The sequence below is a fragment of the Chaetodon trifascialis genome, chromosome 20, assembly GCF_039877785.1.
Source record: "Chaetodon trifascialis isolate fChaTrf1 chromosome 20, fChaTrf1.hap1, whole genome shotgun sequence".
NCBI lineage: Eukaryota > Metazoa > Chordata > Actinopteri > Chaetodontiformes > Chaetodontidae > Chaetodon > Chaetodon trifascialis.
The window spans coordinates 14,973,825-15,000,609 of NC_092075.1; the positions used below are offsets into that span (position 1 = coordinate 14,973,825).

A 26,785-nucleotide genomic window follows, 5' to 3' on the forward strand; every position below is an offset into this window, starting at 1 on the left:
TAAATTATCTTTTATTTTGTTGTTATTTTGTCGTTTTTACCCTTATTTTTGGACTTTTTGAGGCTTGTCATCAAATGCGGTTTTGTCCCAAAGAGCACGCTTTTTTCTCATTTGTCAAAAAACAGGAAGTAGGCCCAGCGGGGTTTGTGGGGAGGGGACAGTATTTGGTAGCTGTTAGCTGAAGTTCAGAAAGAGTGGATGGTTTCAGTGATTTGACATCGGGCAGGTGACAGTTCTTACACAGCACCGAGCGACCGACATGAGCTGCAAAGAAGAAGTCACTTTTGACCCTAAAGGTATGGAGCTTTGCGAACTTTCATTCATCCAGGATATCAGTAGCTGCAGAAGGTGCTGTTTACATTTGTGCTGTGGAGTAATTCTACAGACATTTTACAAATAATCAACAGACATAATTGAACTTTGAATTAATTCATTACACTACAGAGCACTTTTATCCATACTGTCACCCAGTTTACTGTTTTCACACCCTCTACCTCCTCTTCATCGTATCAGGCTTGCAATTAAAACAGCGTCGACCCATTACTACAGCAGATATATCCAATCAAAGTGATGCATCGTGGATTATTTACAAACCGAATTTGCTAATAGATCCCAGCAATTCATAAAATATTTAGAAATATATTCTGCCTCGAAGCTGGATTTTTCGATAGTAGTGGAACCATTAAATTAACATTTGTTTCAAGGGAGTTCGGTCACATCAAACTTCCGTGTGAAAGAGAACGTTTAGATTTCAATATATCTTGTTATTATTAGTCAGTCCGGCACAGTGACACATTTTCATGATGAAGTTAATATGTCAGGCCGATCATAGAGGAGCCGTTATTGCTCTGCACAGACAGCTGTGCAGTCTCGTGACATGTTCCAGCAGTTCCTGTTGGGTTTAAAGTTGTAGCAACAACAGTCGTCCCTGTAATCCACAGATATACCTTAATCATCTGTGCCTGAATGCTGTTTCAATTCATGTTTTGGTGATTGATGAGCTGCTAATATACAATAACTGGAGTATCCCATTTTTTTAGACTAAATTAATTATTTTTTGTCATAAAATTACTAATTAGATTAAACAGATTTCTTCATCAGGTTGACTTTTGTGCACATTCATATGATTAGCTCTTAAGAGAACCAGCACTCTCTTTATGTGTGTTTGTATGTTTTACATTACTGAAACCTTTTAGAGCACCAGCACCTGCGTTATAACCCTCTGCGGGACACCTGGGTCCTGGTGTCAGCCCATCGCATGAAGAGACCCTGGGCGGGTCAGGTAGAAAAACCTCCTGAGCAACATGTACCCAGATATGACCCCGGCAATCCACTCTGTCCTGGGAACACACGTGCAAATGGGAAGGTAAGAAGAGGTAGTTACAGGTAATTCAGCCGTTTTACACATAGGTCTACGTTACACAGCCAGTGGCAGCTTGTTTGGTCATGGTTTCCTCTGAACTCCCACCTCAGTCCACCCTCTGATCTCAGCCCAAATTGTTTTCCTTGCCCCAACAACTTTGCAACAGCAATGTGACCAAACAGCCTGTGCAAATTTAGTGTTTTCCCATTTCTGATACTTTTGTCTGTCTGTGTTTCTCCAGGTAAATTCAGACTATGACAGCACTTTTGTGTTTGAAAATGACTTCCCCGCTCTTCAGCCAGATGCTCCAGATCCTGGTAAGTACCATTTCTGACGCTGCAAAAGTACTGGAAGAAGTCATTGTATTGCAGAATAGAACATATTCAAGCAACTGGTTGCAATATCAGTGTATAAACATTTGTTCAACTGCTTACAAAAATTGAATTTTTTGGCCTGTTCTACTTTATTGTTGTTCTTAAGCTAATGTTTAGAGAAATGCAATTTATTGTTTTTATACTTATTCAGGATTTTGATTTTTGAAGTTTGATTTTAACCTTACACTAAGAGGCAGCTGGATTTGCGAGATGGCTTTAAGTTACATGTTTGTGGCCAAACCACAATGGTCCGGACCAACCAGTCAGTTTTGAGTGGGAGCTAAAGCTCTTTGCAGGAGCCAGTTTTGAAAGGAGCTGCTCACAGCGGTGGATTGTCCCAAACACAGAGGCAAACTTGAGTGCATGTCTCGAATAAGAAAATCCTCAGAACGTACAGTTTGTAGAACTTGAGCGGAGGGAGGTTGTCATCGTTTTGCAGCTCAGTGATTTGTTGGTTGTTGGCACATTGGCTGGTTCCACATTAAATGGCAGCAAATATGTTCAGTTCCTTTTGTTTCGTTTTCATGCCCTAAAACCTCTCATCAAACGCCTGAAAGAGTTTTCACACTCAGCAGCACATTCAGATGTCACAGCAGGCTTTTGTTCTGGCAGAATAGGAAAATGCACAGTGTTTCCTCTTCCCGGTTGCCCTTGCCAAAGCTTGAACTTCACATTTGAAAGCAGAGAGCTGAGAAGCTGCCGGAGGTTCAGCTCTGAGAGGTTCTTGGTAATGTCCACCATGAAGGCCAAATCACAGACACTTGCTATCACTGAGTTTCCTGAGGTCTTCCTTCATCTCTGTGAATTACTCCAGACAAACAGACACTGTATAACAAATTTACTTTGTTTTCTAGCAGCTCTGCGGAAGGAACACAGCTCTCCTTCACAAATTCTCCTTCTGAATGAGGTTCTCAGCTATTAGCTTGCTCGCCACAAAACCTCCATTTATAACACTGTTTCTGTCAGAATGTGGTCTGTGAGAGCTGCTTGCTGGGCATCCAGACTTTGCAGACGAGCGTTAACTTTATCCAAGCTCATCCAGGTGAGCGTGTTTTGAGCTGTCATGATTTTTGTGATTGCACTTTTTCCATCACTGACTGTGTCCCCACAAACTAATGTGACACACTACTTGCCTTTTCAACCACAATATAATCATCTGTTAATAACCACCCCCCGGCATAGATGCTGCAATAGCACCAGTTATAGCAGAACTGAGGAATATTTCTTCATTGAAAGATGAGCAAAAGAACAGTACTGAAGGCTTTTTGAGTTTGCCAAGGGTCCGACTACAACATATGGTTTGTTGAAATTAGCCATGATGGACGGTCTTAGACAGATGGTTCATCAAATCCCCTGTCAAGTATATTTTTAAAATTGCCTCCTCTCTTCTAAACAGTTTGCATGGACGACTTCCCAGATAGTTTCGTGGAACAAACCCTCTACCATGTCACGTTACATTTAACCTTGGGTGTAGACAGTCCAAAGCCAAACCTTTATATACACATCTACAGCTGATCTCTGCATGCGTTAGGCGCAAACTGTTTTATTTTTGGGATCACTTTACGGCGCAATGAACTGTTCGATAGCAGCTTATGTACTTTACAAACTAAGCAAGTAAAATGTAACACATTGTGGAATCTTAAAATAACACATTTACTGTCATGTTCTTCAGGTTTGGATCAGCATCCATTGTTCCAGTCTAAAGCTGCCAGGGGTGTCTGGTAAGAACGAAGCTTCATGTCACATACGACAGGATAATCAGTGTGTGCTGTCTTTTAATGTGAAGGTGCGTGAAGTATGTGTAATTATTATTTGGATTGATGCCCCCTGACTGAAGATGGAATGTACCCTGAGCTTAAACACGTAGCAAACATAAATTAACATGTGGTTGGAAGGTTAGAATGTATTCAGTCATGCATGTTAATCAGCGTTCCCTTTTTAAAAAATTATGATGCATTCAAATTTATGACTAATTAAACCGAACTGATGAGTGCAATCAGAGCAGTCACGCTGAGGCAAGTCTCATTTATTGTTGCGATCGTTATCATCGTAATCAGCCATTAGGTGAAGCTAATTTTGTTAATCAATGCACTGCATGCCACCTGTTTTCAGGACATCTTGACCTATGCACAAACAAAAACAACAAATCCTCACCACACATGCATTAACTCGTGTGTTTCCCCTGTGAGGCCAGCAGATGGGGACGTTTTCTCACTGCTGCATGTCTTCCAGTCTTCGTGCTGATTGTTAAATTTCAGGGTGTTTCTCTTCCTTCCTGACTCATTCTGCGTGAATTTAAGTGTTTTTCTTTTTATGCTTAAGTGGCTGTATGCACGTTTGGTCAGCACAGTTTTTGTGTGTTTGTGGTCCACAAGGCCTCGTGGCCATGTCAAACAAAGAGGACCTCGGAAACTGGACCAGTTCTTGTTGCCCTGCAGCAACATTCAGAAAGCCAATTAGAGGGAAAACAAAATGGGAAATGGGATTTGGGGGATTTGGGTCATGGGAGGCAAAAGGAGAAATGGAGTGAGGGAAGAATTGAGAAAATTCTTAATGACTTGACATCACCCCTTCTCGGTCATACATTCCCTCTCAGCAGTTCAGGTTTACACTTAGAATTTGTAAAACCTGCTTTGTGAAACAGGCTCCTGATGGCGTCCTTAGACAGGAACTGTAATTTTGTCAATTGGTACGCTTCACATTGATTCCAATTATTTTTAAGCATTATCCAGAGAGTCTTAGCATGCCTTTCTGTCTTTTAATTACAGGAAAGCATAGAGTTCAGCAAATAATTGCATTTTTTGGGGGTTCTAGTGGATCTATTTCAAGCAGTTCACCTCTATGGTAACCAGGAAACAATCATCTTTGCTTGCACTTGTTTTTAGCCATGCTAGTGGTGTGGCTCTGGATAGGCACCACTGTGGTCCAGGCTGAAATATCTCAACAGCTACTAGGTGGATTCCATGAATGAACATTCATGCCCTCCACAAGGATGGGTTGTAGTAACTGTGCGCCATTATCGGTTCACAATTTTAATGTGTCCTAAACTTTGGTTTATCACCAAATTCCTAATAACATTTCCATCAGCCTCAGCCTCACTTTGTGTACACATGCTAACACGTCCGTGAACATGGTAAACATAGCACTCTACCTGCTCCGGGTCAATATGTTAGCATCATGTGAGCATGATCATGTACTGTAAGCGTTGGGTTCATGCAGTTCAGTGCTTGTTGGAGGTCTACACGCACACCCACAAAAACACACGCATATATACACTAGAGTCCTGGCAGCTCCTACTGTATAATACTCATAAACAATTCATAAATATGACTAGTCAGTTTTGCTCAGAGCATAAACACCGACGTCATGTTCAATAATTGATCACGTACGAGCTGCTCGGGCCCTAAGAAGAGCCTGTCTGTCGATACAGATTTCGTTTTTCTGCCTCTGACAGTGGAGCTGCTGCACCCCGCTCATCCCAGGTAAGGCAGGGAGCGAACATACACGTCAAAACTCTGTATGAAGTTGTTAAAACATAATCACGCCCTAAAGCCTTTTTTTTTTTCTTTTTTCTTTTTGCAGTTAGTCATGCTCACTTTACTTTTTAAAGATAATTCAGAACAAAATGACACATATCAAACATCTAGCTTATATGGTTGGAGCTTTTACTCACGGCTCAGTAAAAGCTCTAAAAGCACACACAAGAATGCATGTCGGCCTTCAGGTATGTGATATTGATGCAACGTGTCGTTTTCTCTTTTTCAGTAAGGTCATGTGTTTCCATCCCTGGTCTGACATCACCCTCCCTCTCATGAAGAAACACGAGGTTGTCAAGGTGATTGACAAGTGGGTGGAGCTTGCTGAAGAACTAGGCGCCACGTATCCCTGGGTTCAGGTATGGGATGTACACACACACACACGCTCATCCCTGTTCACGCTCACACATCACTGGAGTCGTTTCTCCCAGGGCCGGACACCCGTAAAACCGTAATAGGTCGACTTTTCACCCCGCTCTCCTGCGTCACTGATCATTCCATTTTCTCCTCTTTCCAGTTTTTCATTTTAATGTGTCTTGTATCGGATGGGATGAAACTTTAATGATGCCTCTGGGCAAACTCGCAAATTCAAACAGCAGCAGCTAGCAGCATAGAGAAGGATATGAATAAGATAATATGTTGAAGCTGATACGACGAGCAATTGAATTCTTCCTATATCACATGCTGAGACTGTTAGGACAAATAAAGACGCTGCATTTTTGCTGATATATTCAGAGGTTAGACGCTGACGTACATCTTTGCTGATTATGGTACATTGTTAGGTAGACTGATGGAGTGATATTCTAACTGAAACCAGACAAAATCACAGCTTATTTTTGTTCGTTTGTTAGTTCAGTGTGTCGAATGGCACTAACTACTACAAAACCCATGATCCCCATAAGCCATTACTGTGGAAAAGACACAAACACCAACTTTAAAACCCTGAACAAATCAAATCCCCTAGAGGCCATCCCCGCTCCGGTACCCTGGAGGCGATAGATGTCGCTCCCTTCTGGTATTGTTTCCTCATCAAAATCAAAATTCCCTCCTGAGGTTTAAAAACACCTTTGAGTGCAGGAATCTTTTGAAGTGTCCCATAGAAAGGCACCGAATCACTTGGGACGGGGGGAATTGGATGTATGGATGTAATATGAGCAATAAGGACCCCACCTTTCTGCCAGATTTGTCCTGTAATCGGTTCCTCCTGAGACTATCCTGTTTTAGTCGCCTGCATCTGCAAGGATTCTCTCTGTTCAGGAGTCCTTGAGAGAGACTCTGACCTTCTGATGGAAAACAGCATTTCCCATAGTTTGCTTGCACAGCCCAGCGCTGACATCCAGCAGGCCACCTCCTCGTCTTCTGTTTTCGTCTCTGCGGTCCTTTAGATTTGCTTTGCCTCAGCACAAAATAAATAAGAAAAAATAAACCCCACTAACTTTTCCTCGTGTTTCCTGTTTTCAGATCTTTGAGAATAAAGGAGCTATGATGGGTTGTTCAAATCCACATCCGCACTGTCAGGTAGGAAACGCACACACGCACGCAATCGTTCACTAATGCATACGTAGTGCAAATTAACACTCATACACAAACCGCTTTTTTAAAGGTGCAGCATTAACATGAAATACCAAATGCTTTTATCACATAGGCACAATACCATTTGGTGTCATTGGTCCAATTTGCACATCTGAGAGGCTTGCTACTCAGATTCACCGTGACAAGGACGTTGACATGTGTGAAAAGCAGCCAGACAAGTCACAACACAGAAGCTGTTATTCGACTCCTCATTCAGAAACGACTGTGCGCATTGGTCTCTTTTTGTACGAGTGTGTGTTTGTTATTTCTTCTTTGTCCGCTTTTTTTTTATGCACAATCACATCTATATTACTGTTCGGGTGTTTTCTTGTCTTTTCGTGTTTGCCTATTCAGTAAGGTGATTCAGGCGAGATTAACAACTCGGAGCGAGAGAGTGAGAGAGAGGCATTTCCTGTCAAACTGTCACGTCACAGTGTGATGCTGAGAACGAGCACAATCAGGAAGGAGAATGACAAAAACAGGAGGACCGGGGCTAGACAGAGCGACATGTTGAATTTTAAACAGCGATATTGTTCTGTGTGGTCAAAATAATATGTCAGCTATCCGAGCAATGCAGAAAACAAGTGAGGCAGGCTTAAATGAAAGGACCACAAACACTGGAAAGTACACAAACAAAGACAGGACCATCAGAAGCGAAATCCCTGTTGTCAGCCTGGGAGTAAAACGCAACTTGCTGGAAGTTTTGCCACCTTTCCTGGTTGGTCAAAGACCAGAAAGAGTAAAAAAACATATTTGACTTCATTCAAAGCCTTCCGAATTTGTATTGCAATATATAAATCAACAGCAGATGGCAGTGTGTGACCTCACAATACCACAGTTTCAACACACAGTTTCACTGATGCGACACGACTGATCCGTTTCCTTGTTATTCATTTGTTGAGACACAAAGTTGCTTTAAAAAGTCGAGATACAGCCACTGTAAAAGAAGAAAATGTCAGAGTAAGATGGTTTAAAGCCCCATTAGTACATTCAGATGCTGTCAAAGGCTTGTTTGCACTTGCATAACTGCTGCCAGATCAAACAATATATGTTTCATTTTCATGTTTTGCAGTAGAAAAGAATTCACTCTCAAACCTGGATCCCGGCTTTGATGGAGCTTGTTAAAAGTTTTAGCAGTTTTCTTTCTTGTGTCCCTTTTTTTTTTCCTTGCACTCCAGATCTTCCTTTCTTAAGACATCAAAGTCCAAGAAAAGACTAATGCGTAAATGTGCGCGCGTGTTTACGGCCAGACAAGCCCTTCAGGCCAAAAGCGTAAGAAGCAAGGATCTAAAACTTTGAAGAATAACCAAAATGTAAATCATGTTCTGGAGGCAGCGTTGCTTCTGATAACTTTGCTCTCATAGGAACTGAGCTGCATGTATTTTTATGTAAGTGGAGGAAGGAAACCTTATGCCTCTGGACTAGTAATATGCTTTTTTACAGAAGTAGCACAAACCATATACAGTATTAATTCTGAGAAGTGCTCAGAATATGTTTGAAAACATTTGCCTCTCAGATGTGGACGGTTATTGAATCCACATTAAATCCCTTGTTTGCCTTTCACTCTTGAATAACAACATTTGGAGATGGAGTTAAAAAGCCTGATGGTGTTAAAATAGCTGTTAACTGTGATGCCTGTTATTTTCAGTTCTGTCTAATTGGGAAGGATTGTATACTTTGTTTTTATCTTGTGTGTTATCTCTATAGAACAGATGACAGATCTGTAGATACAAAAACACAGGTGTACAAAAAGATCCACAGCTACAGATGCTGGTATGCATGCAGATCCTATATATCTGCACACACACTACTTTACATGCCTGGAGGCTTGCAGATGTGCACACACATATAGTCTACTCATGAACCACATCTGTCTCTTTCGGATTCTCCAGCATCACGACTCATGTTACGTGAAGTTGCTTTCTGCTTCCATTGCAGTGATTGTGTGGCGAAACTTACTAAAGTAAAAATGCCAAAAACACTGATCATTTATTTTACTGCGTTTGCTTTATTATTAGCATATTAAAGCTGCAGTAGGTAAGATGGAGAAGAGAGCAGACTTAGCCTGAAAATTTGAACCAACACAAGTTTCACGTCATTCCCCCTCCCTCTCCGCTGCACTCATGCCCTGCCTCCAAGCCCCTCCTCCCTGTGGCGTCTGCGCAGCTGCCGTGACAACCAGTAACGTTAGCTTTAGCATCGGAAACAAGCTAACTCTGCTCAGCCGCTACATCACAGTCGCTAATATAGTGTATGCGCTGCGGAGTGTTACTGTAACAATCACCATATTAGCTTTATGGTTATTTGTTGTGGGGCAGCACAGTGGCGCAGCAGGTAGTGCAGGTGCCTCACAGCAAGAAGGTCGCCCATTTGATCCCCGCGTGGGTTCTCTCCGGGCACTCCGGCTTCCTCCCACAGACCAAAAACATGCTCATTAGGTTTATTGGTGACTCTAAATTGTGAGCGTGAATGGTTGTCTGTCTTGTGTGTTGCCCTGCGATCGGCTGGCGACAGGCTCAGGGTGTACCCCGCCCTTCGCCAAATGACAGCTGGGATAGGCTCCGGCCCCCCCACAACCGGTATATACAACCGGTCGGGTATAGACAATGGATGGATGGATGGTTATTTGTTGTCTTAGCTGCTCACAGAGCTGTGTGACTGAGCGGTAGCCGGCAGCATGAGCGGAGGGAGGAGGCAGGTTGCAGCGTGCGTTAGTAGTGATTGACAGATGTCAGACACTCCCTCAGATGCTCCTCTGGCTCTGATTGGTTGCTTTGTGTCGGTTGCGGGCGATTCTTGCAAATCGCAGTAGGAGCAGTAGGTGGGACCAATGGAGCCGTTTTTTTTTTTTCACAGATTACATGTTTCATGTACTGCTGTCTGGGCATAGGGACAGTTTTAGCAAATATGAGAAAAAATGACTTTTATAAAAGTTACCTAGTGCAGCTTTAAGTGTTACTTGTGAATCTAAAGCAGTGTTTCTCAATTCCGGTCCTCAGGCTCCACTGGCCTGCATGTTGTAGATGTTTCCTGCTCCAACACACCTGATTCAAATCAGTGGCTCGTTATCAGGCCGCTGCAGAGCTTTATGACGAGCTGATCATTTGAATCAGGTGTGGTGGAGGAGGGAAACATCTAAAACATAAAAAGCCAGGACGATACAGCTGCATGACATGTTTCCTCGAGGCGAGACCAGCAGGACGCTAACAAACTGCGTGGAAATTAAAAAAATGACGAAGCTCCTGCCATCAAAAGGACCATTTGTACATTTCCACCATGAAGTCAAAGCACCCCCATCCCCCGTTGCAAAGGAAAAACTTGCCTGTGACATTGTGATTCCTGCGCTGCATTCTGGGTGAAAAAGTGGAGGAGTGTTTAATCAGAAAACAATTTGCCGTGCAGCCTGGAGCAGCGCTCCTTAAAGCAGCAGAAGAGGCCTTTGACTGGTACTCCGTTAGTGCTGATGGGATATTAGAATTGGAAGAGCTACTCGTGGTGACACAAATACACTGTATTAGGCTTAAAATCTCTCCAACAATTAAGGAAAAGGGGCAAAAATACCCCCCCAGAAGCAGTTTACAATCATTCCTCGCCTGGGCAGCGTCTCAAATAATGCAAAGAACTCAAACTGAAGACCAAACAAGAGACCACAGTCAGCTATGAACACACACAAACAGCTTTGCTCCCCAGTAGCTTGCAATCAATATTCTGGTGGAGGTCTCACTCATCAGAGCATGAATATATGTTGCACACTTTTACACTGGTGAGTTTTGCATCCCTGCATATACGTGTGTCCATTAGTTTGGATGCTCATTACGATAAACACATATGCAAATGCTTCCTATTCAAACCCTGGTAACTTGTTATCTCAGGTAGTGATTTATCACGCAGCAGTGAGCCAGTAGTTACATGTTCGAGTCATTTGGCACTCTTTCCCTGCTTTTACAGCCATTAAAATACCATCGAGCGCAAGCATAAATTATCCGAACGTCTGCCGTGACGTTCACTGTTGTCCATAAAAAGCTTTCTTAAATGCAGCAGAAGTGCGTTATGAAGCTAATTCCACGGGCTAAAAGTGTTTTCCCCAAAGTGAGATTGAAAATGAACCGGAGTGCTGTTTGTGGAGGTGAGTAACGCAGACGAATGCTTTTCTGCAAATGGAATGGCCTGCGGGATCTCAATCCGTCCGCCTGTTTTCTCCAGGGATGTTTACTTTTTCAATCACAGTTAATACCAGCGGCTCATTTGGAGTAAACACTGTCTGCCGCTCGGTGACAGTTGGTGGCTGATGAGGGGAACGTTTCAACAATGTGTTTGTCTGCCATCAAAACAGCTGCTTTTAACTTTTACATTTTTGTTTAGAGAGGTTATTAATCACAGTCAGGGAGCCAATTTTGTCTCTGTGAGTGTGTGTGTGTGTGTGTGTGTGTGTGTGTGTGTGTGTGTGTGTGTGTGTGTGTGTGTGTGTGTGTGTGTATCATTGCTCTGACATTTACAGTATGTTAGGTATAACTGAATTGCCTGTTGTAATGGTTAACTGGTTCAGTTGCTATAGCTGTAATTTAGTGTGACTTTAATATCATGCATGGCAGTATTTGTATTGATAGTGCAGTTTATTTGTTTCTCTGACTGTAACTTAAACTCATGCCTTTTTTCGTGTATTTTGCATGAATGTAAAATGGTGCAATGAAATGAAATCCCCCATTAGCAATACATGCATGTAACTTTGTAAAGGACAATAATACATCATGTCAGTGTTTTTCCATATTGTAGCCTCTCTGCATCTCCAAATCATTCTATATTTTCAATGTACTTTTGCATTTAAAACACATTGCATACATTATGAAATGTATTTTGCAGAGGCTCTGTAGTGTGTTAAAGCACATATTATTTTTATTCTTAAATCAATCCACACTTTCAGCAGCATTACCACTCAACATTACCATGACGTGATAGCAGATATTGTCAGAATGAGGTTTTGGGCAACAGGGTTGAGGACCTAAAGGCAGACCCCCAGGCAGGATTGGTTAAAGGCACTGCAGTGAGATAGAGGTCAAACAACAGACGCGTCCAGTTCAGAAATGGATGGGCAGGTAAACACAGGCCAACAAGCCAAAAGGAGCAGGTCACAGACGAGCAGCAGGTCAGGATATGAACTGGCTGGCAGAGACTGGAACAGCTGGACTGCTACAGCAAGGTACAGTAGCTGTATAGATGCCTTGGCAGAGGGAGAAGGGCAGGCGCTGGTATATATTCTGGGAATTAATGAGGAACATTTGTGCGAGGAGGAAAAAGAATCCTGTTCTTGCAAAGGGAGGAAACTGAGGGCGTTTGGTGGGGTTTGAGTCCCAGAAAATTCAGGGGGGTGAGAAGGGAACATATTGGTTGCGAGGCTATAGAGGAAGAGGGGAACGTAAAGAATAGCTTTTTCGAAATACCTGTCTTATCGTCATCTTCTTCCATCTTCCTGTGACATCATAGGTGTGGGCCAGCAACTTCCTGCCTAATGAGCCGGCTCTGTCGGACCGCTGCCAGAGAGCCTACTATCAGAAACACGGAGAGCCGCTGCTGCTGCAGTACGCCAGACTAGAGGCTGAGAAAAAGGTACAGCTGCACACATGCAAACACAAAAGGCAAATAATGTTTTAAAAGAACATCTACGGCGGAATTTCGCCCTCGGAAATGTGCAATTTACTGCTCGGCTGGCCTCACTAAGTACCACGTTCAGGGACTTTTAGGGCTGAAAATTGAAATGAAATCAGATTTTTTGGAATAAAACATGTATAGATTCTATTATGTATCAGGGTCGAAATGACTACAAAAGCAGCAGTAAACGTTTAGGCCTGGAATTCATATTGAATAGTCCAGAAAACCTATGCATCATGGGAAGCTGTTCAACAAATCTGGCGTCCCAGGCAACAGAGGTCAGACACAGTAAATCAATAACGCGCAGCTTAAAGGTCATGTTTTCTTAAATGAGGTGCTTATTTTGAATTGGACTTTCCTCACTGAAATTTGAGTGGTGATGGCCAACAGAGTCATTATGTGAGATAATGGCTTATGATAAACTTCAGAGGCTCGCTCCAAAAAAAACCCCTAAATATGCAAAACGGTGGCGCCGTATTTGTCTCACCATGCCCTCCTTGCCTCTCCCCTCATCCATCTACTCTCACCCATTCCCGCCATGCTTGCTCTCTCATCCTCTTACTTCATCTTCCTCTTGTTTTTCCCATCTGCATCCTCTGCCTGTCTTTCAGTCAGTGAAGCGTGTGATTGGACAGCAGAGACGCTCATTAGCATAATGCTGCGGCATCCATCTCCAACCCGCATGAAGATTAGGAAAAGCAACTCTACGTTTGCGCGTGAGTCGTATGTGTGCGGCAGCGGGAACCATCGAGGAGAGGGTCTAACGGAGCACTGAGCGCATTAAGCATGTTGGCAAATGTCTTATTAGTAAGCAGACACTTCGTGGAAAGCGTGAACGAACTCTCTGCAGGATCATTAAACTTGACAGAGCCGTGACGTTTTTGCTTTGCTCCCTTGAGCTGAAACGAGATGGCTCACTTATACTTTATTATTTAATGCACATAATCTCAGGTTGCATTCGCAGCTACAACCCTTCTCAAAGCTGCCTTCAGTTGTGTTTATCCAGCGATGAGCCAATCAAATGTGCTGCCAGTGTCCTAATGAGATTAACTGGTATCGCCTCACCTTTTTAGGCTTGCACCTGGAAGTCGGCCTTCGAGCTGAAATTGTGAAAAACAGATATGTTTTTGTTATTTGGGTCGTATTATGATGTCACTGTTTATCATCTGTCTTCCCATGTTTTCTTGTGCTGATCAACTTTCCTGTCTTGGGTTGATGAGGAGATTGATACCCCTCTCACAGCTGTGCTGCAAATGTGTAGCTGGAGCCATTAGCTTAGCTTAGCATAAAGAATGGAAACAGCTTGCCTGGAGTGGTTGGCATGCAGCTGGTGTAGACTCCAGGAACTTACTGGTCGGATGCTGGCTAAGTTCATCAATGGCTCACGCCATCTCAGAAGTTTGGGAAAAATCCGAACAGCAACTTCTTCTCCGTCTTTTCCTTCAGTGGGTCTCGTTTCTGCGGCTTGTTCGATTTCCCGGGACAAATCACAGTCATTATTTGCGCTGATTAGCCACTTCACACATGAAGCTGGAATCCACTCGGGGTCTAACTTAAGAGCAGGGTTTTTCTACTCTTTTTCTACCCTCGAATCAAAGCTGATTCTTTTGAGTGACTGAAGGAAAAGTATTTAATTCCTCTTCAGGAATAGTCAGAGAAAGGGACAATGGGCTTGATGATAGAGTATAAAATTGACCAAAGGAGTTGGAGCTCAAAGTAAGACGGAGGCAGAGGAGAGAGCGAGGAACAAAAGGAGACAAAAGAGTGGACGGAGACGAGTAAGGGCAGAGACACAATGTCGGAGAGAGAGAGAGAAACCAGACAGCTACTGATTCATTCAGGGAAGGAGCTGATACCCGTTCTGCTGGGAGTGTGTGAGTGAGAGAGGAAGAGGGGATAGCATTAAGGTTTCGAGAAGAGCAGAGTAGACACAAGGCAGCAGCTCGTGGGGACTGACCTTTATATAATCAGAGTGGAAGCAGGAGTGTGTGTGTGTGTGTGTGTGTGTGTGTGTGTGTGTGTGTGTGTGTGTGTGTGTGTGTGTGTGTGTGTGTGTTCGCACGAATGCCTTAAACTACTTGCGTTTGTGCGTGTGTGGACGTGCGCGCATGCGGGCGTGTCTCTTTCTGCACCTGCCTCTCTGAGCTGGGGTTACGACCGTAAATTGGCACACGGCAGTGTTTGGAGGAGTCTGAGTTGGGGTTCGGCACCTCGGTGACACTCTTGACTTTGAAACAAAAACTTTTCTCAGCTAATTGAATAATGCTCTCTGGGATTCGCAGTGAGCGAGGCGTGTGTTTTAGGACATCCTCCGCTCCTCCTCAATCTTCCCTCTCCGTCCTGGCACCCTCTTATTTCTCTATCTTCATCGTACTCCCTTTATAATCGCGTTAATGGCGGCGGATGACGAATGCAGTTGATAAAAGGGTGTGAGGAGAGGAAGATTGAAGAGGAGGAGGAGGCTGAAAAATGTGGAAAGGGAAGCTACAGTCAAAGCGTTGTTGCACCAGGCGCTGAGAAGAAGCCTTTTACTGTTAATACGGTTCATTAGGAGAACTGAACACCTTGGGATTCTGTCTGATTATTCTGCAGTTATTAAACACCAGCTCGTTCCCTGTAGATCCCGTAATTAGGCGCTAACGCTTGGACAAGTTTGCTCAAACCTCTGGGAGATTTACAGCCTGGGACGGCCTAACAATCTTTGCTTTGGCATCTGGTTACTGATAATCAGTTGTTTTCTTCTTTATTTATTTTAACAGCCAGCAGCAGAGGAAAGGTATGTCACATTACATTTCCATTTGGTCATATGACGGTGAAACATAAAGCCCACGAACAAGAAGTTATAATACATACAAATACATGCTAAAAAACATATAATACATAAGAATATAGATAAGATCCTCACAGCATGCAAAGATAACATCAGGCCTGTAGCTTGATCTAAATACAGGCGCTTCCGTATTCAAAATAGGATGATCCTAAAATACATACAGTACGAATAGAAATCTACAACATCCAGCCAATAGATATCTGAAAATAGGTGTCTCCTCAAGAACAGAGTCAGTGTCACCTCCTCCTATTTAAGAGCCAACATATCTGAAAGTGGACATGTTATGTTGGGCTGTTGAGCGCTCAATGAAACTGCCCTGCGCTCACCCCGAAAGAGGACGCGATGTCACTGCTGTCATGTGGATAAAGAATAAATAGGAAAGGCCAAATGCACATGAGTGGCAGCGTTGCTTCCTGTCTTGCTGGCACCACAGCCATAGCAACTTTATATAATCTGTCAGCGTGTTTTTCGGCCTGTTATTCAGTTCTTCCGCCCTCAAGTGGCCAAAGAAATCAATTAATACAGCTCTAATAACTACACTCCACTGATTATCGATCCGGCGGCGAGGTGCTTTTTATGCTCTGAGGCCTTAACACACCAGCATTTCCATTTCTGTTCATGATCAGGCTGAGTTGTGTTTCTGGAAATGTATGTTAACATGCAGTTGCTGGACATCCGGTGCAAAGAAAAACGACACAGAGAGAGGTTTTCTGTGCTGTTTGGGGATTCGTTTGGAGCTGACTTGTTCATTACAGACCTTAACACACACATACACACACACACACACTCTGAGCGAATCTATTTCTGATGGACATACCAAGGTCAGGTTGTGTTTGGACCCACTCATGCACTTTTTAAATCTCAGTTTATGCCACATTTTATTTTGCATTTGAAGTTTATCATAATCAGGCTTCTCGCTGCAAACAGCCAATCCTCACCGACTTGCATTATTACCATTTTGAACTCGGTTTGTTCTAAAGTAGGAGCGTACTCAGTCGAGCTTTCCTGCATATTTTCTTTTACTTAGCGTTCCATGTTTTTAATTCATGTCTGAATGCACGTCGGGAGGCATCTTAATAAGCTTAAGCAGCCTGATCAAATTCATGTGTTTCTTATTGGTTTTCTTTATCGTGTGTTCGTGATAATGTACGTGGGTGAACGTCCATGATGCAGGATCATTTCATCAGCATGTTCAGCTGGGATTCAGTTTTCAAATGGCTTCGTGATTACCTGCTGCAAACAGCCTACATGAGGTGAATTGTCTATTGCCGGATAGGAGGAATGTCAGCCCATATAAAAGAAGATGGATTTGGATGAACATGAAACACATGAAACAGCTGAAAAGGAGAAACAAAATCATGAGATGAGAGACAACAGGTCAAGTGGTAGCAGTCCTCTCAAAAGTGGAGCACAAGGTTTGTCGTTGATAAATTGACTGTTAAGATGGTTCTGTTTTTTGTTTTTTTGTTTTTTTTTCTGAAGAAAACCTTCACTGAAGAGATGTGTTCAAGGAGCTCAACCAGCTGAATGATGCTCACATTGTTCACACTATTTTCAGACATCCAGGGTCAGGCTCACTGGCTCCCGTTGATTTAAACAATTCTCAATCGTTTTAGAAAACAGCCTTTTACTTATTTTAGAGGAAATCTGAAAAGAAAAAAAAAACAAAAACCCGATGAATTTTTGACATGGTAGCTCAACTGTGCTGAAATCTCTTCAGCTCAACAGGCTGGTCTGCATTCAGTGCTCGTACAGGGTACACAGTAGAGGCATCCGAGCACGAGGCGGTAATTCCAGTTTTGAAATGTAAAAAGAACAGAGTGAACCGCACAGCATACTGTTGCACCAGGTTAAGCTATGAGGTTGGATTTGTAGTAATTCCCGTCATTAAAAATGTCACGTGACTTTAAATTCTGTTCTGTTTCCGCACAGAATCTGAAAGTTCCGGCTTCATTTTCCAGCGTCCTGTTCGTGTTTTTGCATTAAAGAACTTAGATTTCGTCTCTTCTACAGGAGCGCGTGGTGGTGGAGAGCTCTGACTGGCTAGCAGTGGTTCCATATTGGGCAACGTGGCCCTATCAGACGCTGCTGTTACCACGGCGACACGTCCTCAGAATCATTGACCTGACAACAGAGGAGAGGGAGGGTGAGTGTGTGTCAAGATACTGACAGAGTGAGTGACTGAGAGAGTGATAAGGCAATTAAGACCAGTTTAAGGTGGCGCAGTGGGGAGCCTGCAGGTTTGATTCCCAGCCAAGGTGCCTCCTGTGTGTGCGCGTGTGTGTGTGTGTGTGTGTGTGTGTGGGCTCCCAGGAGAGGAAACTTTTCATTGTACACCCTCCGTGAACTTTCACCTTTGGAATGGCATTTAGTTGATCCCGAATCAGTTTTGTAACACTAAGCTAATTAAAGATGAATCTAAAAACAAATTAAATCATTATTATATAACATTTTTTTCTGTAAGTAAATATTGTGAAGGTTTGATTCTCTAATTTTCCTCTCACTTCCTTACAAAATACTACAACCCTGATCCCAATAGATTGAATGCTGTGTAAGACATCAATGAAACCAAATGTGATCATTTTTAATCCTTTTTGACACATACTCAATTGAAAACACTACAAAGACAATATATTGAATGTTTTATCTCATCAGCTTCATTGATGACAGCAACACGTTTCAAACAAGTTGGGACAGGAGCGACTAAAGACTGAGGAAGTTGTGAAATGCTCCAAAAACACCTGTTTGGAACATTCCACAGGTAAACAGGTTCATTGGTAACAGGCGATAGCATCATGGATGGAGCGAGGTGTTAAACACAATTCATTTGCAAATGCTTGCATTCTGTTGTTAATTTACGTTTCACACAGCGGCACTTTTTGGCATCGGGGTTGATTGAAGGTGGTAAATTTAAGTTGATGGTGGTTCACATATTATGTCCCAGTAACTCTCCCAACGTTATGTAGCTTAAAGATAACAAAATGCTTGTTTAATAGCTAAAAAAAAAAAATGTTCCTTTCTTCCTAACGTTATGGCGTTTAAATGACGACAGCAGATGTTGTTGTTGTTGTTGTCGGGAGAATGAATTCTCTTAAGCACGAGGTGATCTGGTGAGATTACCTACCGCTTGCCTCTCAAGGACAAACACCGCTGCATCTTTAAATTAACCGAGGGCTCATTTGGAAGACTTCTGCTGAGAGCCCAAAGTCTGTTTAGCTGATTGAGCTCGCGTGTAATGAAGACGTGACGCCTAAGGCACATAGATAAGAGGGATCAGCGGGATAGGTGTCTTCTGAGACACGGCCCATTACCGCGCTTTCACACTGAACAAGAGACCAATCAGCGCGGAATAACAAATCAAAATCCTCCTGCAGCGGGGAGGTGCCACGATCAATTTTTTGCCTGTAGTTCGCCTGCAGCTGTTAGAAGAACCGATGGCTTTGTCGGCGTCTGATGGAGGGATGTTGATTGTTATGAAGAACGAGATCAATGACGAGTGTATTAGCTGATTATGGGCAAAGTTGGCTGAACGGCATTAGGGTGTCACTGGGACATCAGTTCTCTGAGTATTTTCAAATTGTTTTCAGCCGACATCAAAACACTTTACTGTCCTTCTAGCATTTATCCCTCTGCCAATAAAAAAGCCTACAATTTGTACAGTAAATAGACAATTCACTCCTGACTGAGAAGATATTCTCACATTCTTGAATAAAATATTATTAAATAAAGATTTCATGGAGGAAAAACATGCTTTATATATTTAATAAGCTTTTAATGCTTCATTGATTGTAAATTGAAATTAAAGATTATGGAAGTTGCTTCAAATTTGAATCCACATCGTGATGCTTTCTGTCTGTCCGTGGCTGGTGTGTAAGAGAGAAACCTGTGTGTGTGTGTGTGTGTGTGTGTGTGTGTGTGTGTGTGTGTGTGTGTGTGTGTGTGTGTGTGTGTTGTGTATGTATGTATTTTCCGTCACTGCTCTTGTCTGACTTATTCCTCGTGTGGCCTTGCATTCCCCCCAAGAATAATAAAAGTTTCATCTTCTTTTCAATTTACAGCATTTCTAGTTCCGCATTTCTCCTAATTTTCAGTCACAGTATTTTCAGTATTTTATTTTATTTTTTTAGTTTTCACCCTTAAACACCCTCGTTCATTGACGCTCCCTATCAAATGTCTTCTGTCTTCCTATTGCGCAGCTCCCAGCTGTTTCTCACTGTATGTCGCTCTCTCCTGTCTGCCTGTTGTCCAGGTCTGGCCGACATTATGAAGCGCCTGCTGACCAAGTACGACAATCTGTTTGAAATCTCTTTCCCCTACTCCATGGGCTGGCACGGTAAGGCAAAAAGCGGGCGATGACCTGTTTAAAGTCTCTTTTGTGGCGTGACAGAAGGAGAGGGGGACAGATGGCAGGAGAGATTAGAGATAATTTTAATCTAAATACATGAAAATCTGTGGCTGGATGGGTGGATTATAACACAAATATTGCTACAAACTGGACGCTGTTCGCGAATCATCTGTGTCATTATCTGCAAAAGCCAGTCATGAAATATGTGTATGAGTCTTGTGGCAGTCAGGATTTTAAAAGACTTCTAGTGTTGTACCAAATTCAACCGCAATGACGAGCGATAAAGAGGGAAGAGATGCATTAAAATGCTTTCACAACTTACCTCACGTTTTCCTTTCCACCCTCCTTGGCTTCCCTTCTTTCCTATCTTTATCCTTCCTCTCCTCCGTCCTTTCCTTGCTCCTTGAAGTCAGTGTTCACTGCTGTTAATGCGAGCCGGACGTCATTATTCCTAACACTGCAATATTAGAAGCCGCAAATCAGCCAGCGTGCTCCGCTCTTTTTCTCTTTAATGTCATTTTTACATCAGTTAATGTCATGCGTGAGCGTGGCATTAATATCAAATCGAAATATTCATTAGCTTGTACAATGTGATGGGAACGATGTATAAGCGGAGGTGCGGCGTGCGCTTCCCTCAGGTTAGATAACTCCTGTTACATTTCACTCATCTCCGCTGTAATAAACTGATGAATGAGAAGCTCTTGGCTCTGATGTCACCCACTTATTACCGCTTCACACTCAAGACAGATCAGCCTATTTAAAGTTCCTCTCCAGGCATTGATTAAATCTCTAAAAACTCATCTCTGTTCATCAAAATTACATATGTCAGATTTTTTATTTAGGTTTTTTTCCCCATGAAAAGAGTTTCTCTCTCTCCTGCCTGTCCTTCCAGGTGCTGCCTGACTCCCGTATTCATATCCCCGAGAGAAATATTGAATAATCATTACAGAACGCGAGAATGTTTTTGCTTTGCTTCGCCGAACTTCGCTCTGGGCCCGGTGCTGAGAGGAGTGGTAATCCTGTGTTTGAGCTCCAGAAACAACCGAAGCGTCAGATATGTGCATTTTACGAATCTCTGCCGTCATGTTCATCTTAATTATTAAAGCCAGGAATCACGATAGTGTTTATCTGAGTGTTTATCCTTTTTTTGCCCATTCTGATCAATCCTAAGCACGCATGTTCTCCTCCATATCATGGACGTTAGACAGCCTATATTAGGATTCATAGGGTGAGTTCCTTTGTCACCACTTGTTTTTTGAATCCAGAGAACATTTTTAATATTCTCATCTTAAAGAGCATCACTTAAGTGATAATGAAGGATTGACTGAAATTGAGATTTGACACTATCTACACTACACTATGTTACGTAAAAGTTGCTGTTTGCGGTGTTTCTTGCAGTTTGTCATCCTGAACATCTTATTTCATCTTTCAGCATTGTGTGTCTGGAGCCTGCACCCATTCTCCTGTAGTTCCCATTATTTTTGCCATCAGAACACCACAGTCACAGGCAAAGAAAGAACCAGTTAAACGAGCAAGCAAACCTGCAAAAAAAAAAAAAAAAAAAAGCTGGCAAACGTCACCTTTTGTAATGAGGGCCAAATTACCTTTCATGCACAGTGACAACATGTATTTCGCATCACAGCAGTCAAAACGTGGGTCTGAATCTTCTTTTAACTACAGCCAGGCAAGCGTTTGATCGGCTCGGTGTGACAAAGCAGCTCGCACAAAAGACCGTAAGCTCTGTCCAGAAAGGTGAGGAATAACCGTCGAGACAGCCGCAGCTCAGGACGGGCATCATCTGATATTTATCTGAACCGAGACAGCGAGGGGAAACAGCGATGTCAGCGAAGCGCCTCGCAGCGGGTTCGGACTGAAACAAAGGTTAGCAGAGCGCGGTGATGCGGTGAGTGATGTGTGACAGGGAGGAGAGCGGTGTCATCACGGCCGAGCGGTCAGAGTCATCCTTGTATGAGCTAAAGGTTGCAGGTTCAATCCCCGCAGCAGTTGTGTCCCGCTGAGTTGTTTCAGGCTGCTCACTGACTGTGCATCATTCTGAATAAGAATATAAAGACTACAGCGTGGCTCTAGATGACAGCTTGTACACACATAGGGCACTTTTCTCTGACAGACCTTCTGTCCTCGAGCAGCATTTTAAACCAGGTTTTAAGTTTTTTTTTTAAGCCATGCTATCAGTATGGCTTTATGCATGGCAAAGTCAGTGTTCTGTGAGCTAGGTTTGAATGAAATCAGAGAAATTATGTTTAAGGGCACTCGTGTAGGTCTGCATTATTTCAACACAGACCAACAAGGGCAACCTACTCAGTTGTTTTCATCAGGCCGTAGACCTCTTTCTCCCTTAGTGCCGAACACTCTGAGTACAAGGTTTTTTTTTTGTTTTTTTGATTGAGTCTACAGCTCCATAGTCGTGAAGTAACTCATCAAATTAAAGACGCTGAAGAGACCGTTTTTAAGCCATGGTCACATGAACTCAGATCCAGCTCAGAGAATGAAGCACTGTGTTTTTCTACTTCTTCTCCTTTTCTTTTCTTTTTCTCAAAGGATGGCAGCCCACATGAAAGATGGCTTATAAAAAGAGAGATATGATACACTCAGTGAGGAGTGCGGAGAAAAGGACAGAGGGCACGAGAGGGCACAGTCATCGACTCGCTCTCTTCTTTTTATTTTATCTGCTGTGAAATCTTTGAAGTAAAAACCTTGCTCTAAAAGTTGCCCGTGGTGAAGGCTTGCGTTAAGTTATGGCTTTAATCTCCGAGTCTGTTTTATTTCTGAGATAGGGACTAAAGCTCATAGGTCACGCTGCAGCAGCGTGTTGAAGGTTATCGGCAGGTATTTAGTCAGTTCATCGTATTTTGGCAGAGAGAGTGGCAGAAAAACTAATCTTAAATAAACACATAATACCAGAAAATGCGGTAATACTGCCTAAAATGCCATTTTTCACACCGCCTCCCTCATCTTCTGTTTCCAGACTACACCCACCTGCCTAATTATCTGTGAAGTATCACAGTTTGGTTGGTAGAGATCTTTTTTTTTTTTCTTACAGCGTGCTACTAATATTCTGCATTGCTCTTTAAGAAGTCAATAGAATACTTCCAACTGTTTTTTTAATTGGTATGAGAACTTTCAACTCCCAAAATAATGGCGTTATTTTAACGTCATCAACTGGGATTAAGGGAAAAGAGACTGCTGAGATTATAATAGATGTGCTGTAGTGCGCTAACACACACGCGCTGACCGCCTCAGTTCGGAAACACGCACTCTCATCCACACACAGACCTGGCCCACATAATGAGTCGCGTTATCTCTCCATCTGTGTTTGTGCTTTATTTATGCTCATTTGCAAGCAGCCGGCTTTTATTTGGGACCAGGCTTATTAGTGGCGGTGTGGAGACAGAAGTGGTTGGATGGTGTCTGAGTCACCTGGGAAATTATGGATGAGATAAAGCTACCTGCTTATTCCTTCAGGAGCAAAACACACAACGCATTACTGACTGTACTGACTGGTTGGATGAAGGACGAGGACACAGACAGAGACAGATAGACGCATAGGTACGCAGAGTGTTATTCACACTGAGGTGTGAATTCCACTGCACGGCACTGAAACGTCCTGAAGCGGTAACAAATATGTCCAGTGAACAGTATTATGATTTGTCTCTCTATATGACGCTGTTCACAGTTTGTGGGCTGTTCCTCCCAAACAAAGCCTCCGACTGATTGGATGAGTCAAGCTGGTGCTGTGTCTCCGGTCTAATGTCCTCCTCTCTTCATCCAGGAGCCCCGACCGGCCCCCATTTAAAGAAGGACAACTCTCACTGGCAGCTGCATGCGCACTACTACCCTCCTCTGCTGCGTTCAGCCACAGTTAAGAAGTTCATGGTGGGGTACGAGATGCTCGCCCAGGAGCAAAGGGACCTCACTCCTGAGCAGGCGAGTAATGAAGCACACACATCTGCTGGCTTACACACCAGTGTAATTTAGCTTATTGTTGTAAGGGAGCGGGTGGAGAGTTGAGTCCTAATTTATCTGTGTAAACCGCTGTGTTCTTTGTATTTCCAGGCCGCTGAGAAGTTAAGGAACCTACCCGAAGAGCACTATAAAACCAGAGAGAACCAGGAAAAATGAGGAGGGGAAGAAAAAGGCGATGGAGGGAAGTAAAGGTCAAAGTGAAAGGACCTGAGTGATGGTGGAGAGAAGAGACGTGAAAAATAAAGCTTTTTTTAACCACTGTATTCTTTTTGGAAAAGTGTGGTTGGTGCATTGGTTTGGTTTTTTAAGGACTGTAAAAATAAGATTTAAAGTCCATGATATGTAACTGGAACACACTTGGTGCAGCATGTTGAAGTGCCTTTCTGAACGCAGGGGTTTAACATACTTTACATGTCTACAGTTACAATTAGTCATTTTTGGCAGACGCTCGTAACCAAAGCAACGTACAACAAGTCTTTATTCCTCTGCACCGGCAACTTTTGTTGTTGTGTCTGTCTGTCCGTCGGGCGGCACGGTGAAGCAGCAGGTAGTGTGTGTGCCTCACAGCAAGAAGCTCGTCGGTTCGATCCCCGGGTCGGGCAGGGCCTTTCTGTGTGAAGTTTGCATGTTGGCACTCCGGCTTCTTCCCACAGACCAAAAACATGCTCATTAGGTTAATTGGTGACTCTAAACTGTCCTTAGGTGTGAGTGTGAGCGTGAATGGTTGTCTGTTTTTGCATGTTGCCCTGCAATCGACTGGCGAGCGGTCCAGGGTGTTCCCCGCCTCTCGCCTGTTGACAGCTGGGATAGGCTCCAGCCCCCCCGCAACCCCGGAAAGGGATAGTCGGGTATAGAAAATGGATGGATGGATGTCTGTTCGTCCCATCCTTGTGATGTTGTGACAACTCAGGAAAGCCTTGAAGGAATTTCTTAAAGTTTGGAATTTTGTCTGAAGGATAAACTTGAGTTAAAAATCAAGGTCACTGTGAGGTCACAAAACACGTTTTTGGCCATTAGTCAAGATGTCTCAGAGGGTAAAACGATGAAGGGATGACATTTTGTATCCAAAAGGTCAAAGGTTAACTTCTCTGTGACATCGGAATGTTCTTGAAAAACATCTTTCTGGCCATTATTCAACACTGTAACTCCGGAACAGAAGGGCAGAATGTGACCATGTTTGACATTTGGTCAGATACTGATTTGGTGACACTAATCTTCGGAGTCTACCTTCAAACTGTGCTGATTGTAATGATCTTCTGTGCTGCGCGGTTGAAGATGTGTGTGCGTTTAGATGTGAAGCGTTTTACATCCATGTTTGAAGCATCGTAGTCACCACAAGCTCATTGGTTTTGCTGATATCGAGCTTCAGGTGTCATTGCATCATGAGATGAAGCTCTCTGTCAGTCGTCTGTGCTCCTCAGTAAGTCCTCACTCCACATATGAGTCTGGACAGACATGGATTTAAACTACAACTCGACTGGTTGGCAGAGGCAGACAACCACAAGGCTTTAATTCGAGTTCTGCACATGAAGCTGGCACTGGGCTCCTTACCGCAATTATAAAATGGGCTTCTAACAAAATGTGTCATGGAACCCGTCCTCCATGTTTTCGGGAGATAATGAGAGAACATTACTCTTTTCTTCTCAGCTGTCCCTTCTGCTCAATTCAAACAAACTTTGTTCGTTGTTTCAACAACAGAGCTTTTTTTTTTTCCCCCTCCAACAACGCAATGAGTTATTTGTGATTCAAATGAATGCCCTTGCTTCTTGGAATTTTTTTTTTCATGGAAAGCAATTGTTGAATTAGATTGACAGCTTTCAGCCTCCAAGGTGTGACAGAGTAATGCTTATTTTACTTTTTATTTTTTGCCATGTCTCTTGTTTGCGTTAAGAGAGCCAGTTGTACCCTGCATTAATATAAAGTTTGCTTCATGGCATTCTTATGCTGCAGCAGTGTTTTTGAGCATAAATACCACAAGATTCAAAGTCTGAAATTCTTATTGATAATAAGATGTTAACAAGTTGTAACAAGTCTGGAATGAAATCCAGAATAGAATCTACTTTGTTGGTATACTAAAGTACCGCACTGACAAATGTGCTAATTACACTTATCCAACAGTACACCTGACGATGGTGGCGCAAAAGATAAGAGATAAATGAGTAGTTAATGAATGAGGGAGCAATTTGAGACAAAGCATGGCTCTGAGTAGTTCAGCACCACAGACAGAGACACACAGTGGCTGACTTTGACTGTTTCAGCACCACGGACAGAGGCTGCATGCGTGTTACAGGCTGGCTTTACATTTAGTCCAAGTGTATCTTAATATAATAATAAGTTCATGTATATATGTGCATTGAAACGATTATTAGTTGCTGTAGTTGTTTTCTTTGTTCAGGCTAGATCCTTCCTAAAGCGACAGCCCTGTTTAAAAATGGATTCCTAACTGTGTTCTTTTTTCTTACTTTCTTCCATCAATATTGCTTTCAGATGACGTCTTTGTAGCAAATATGAACAGGAAATCTGAATTAAAAACTTCTCTTGAAGTGTGACTGCTGTATATCACACTCCTGAAGCAACATTGTTCAGACTTTGGACGCATTGACTGCTGTTAAGTAGCTGCAGAGTTAGTTTACACTGGTGGGATTATCTGTTCAGTTCACATCTGTGACAGCTGGAAGACCACACAGGCTCAAGAGTAATAGCAGGATCTGCTCCAGATGTGACACAGAGGACCATGCTGCTGATTTATCAAGTATTAAAATGGAACAATATGGATTTCACATGATAGGATGACTTTACAGTCGCTCCATGTGGGTAATTACTTCATTATAATTATGTATAATTACAATTAGAATCTTTATACCAGCTGCAGAGAAATTAAATGAATACTCTTGGAACTGGTAAAAAGCCTAAAAGCATCACTGAGAGCCCTTGTCCTGGCAATCATTTACTCACTGGAGAGGGGGTGGACAAAGATTCAGCTAATGAGAGGATTCATGTCAATTAAGATACCAGCGTCCTCCAAACGTACTGCATGAACTGCTGCAGGAGAATGGCTAAAAACAAAGTGAATCTGCAGTGTGTTTATCAGGTGATTGTTAAACCATGCAAATAAAATGCCAGCTTAATTCTTGA

The 26,785-nt window shown here is 42.9% G+C and overlaps 1 protein-coding gene across 1 annotated transcript; it reads left to right on the forward strand.

Moving 5' to 3' along the window:
* Positions 1-130: 130 nt before the first annotated feature.
* Positions 131-26,198, forward strand: galt (galactose-1-phosphate uridylyltransferase). Its single transcript, XM_070989789.1, has 11 exons — positions 131-296; positions 1,197-1,366; positions 1,605-1,680; positions 3,410-3,458; positions 5,503-5,632; positions 6,735-6,791; positions 12,327-12,449; positions 17,335-17,467; positions 19,571-19,654; positions 23,457-23,611; positions 23,741-26,198. The coding sequence occupies exons 1-11, from the start codon at positions 260-262 to the stop codon at positions 23,804-23,806; spliced, it is 1,080 nt and encodes a 359-aa protein (XP_070845890.1). The 5' UTR covers positions 131-259; the 3' UTR covers positions 23,807-26,198.
* Positions 26,199-26,785: the final 587 nt, after the last annotated feature.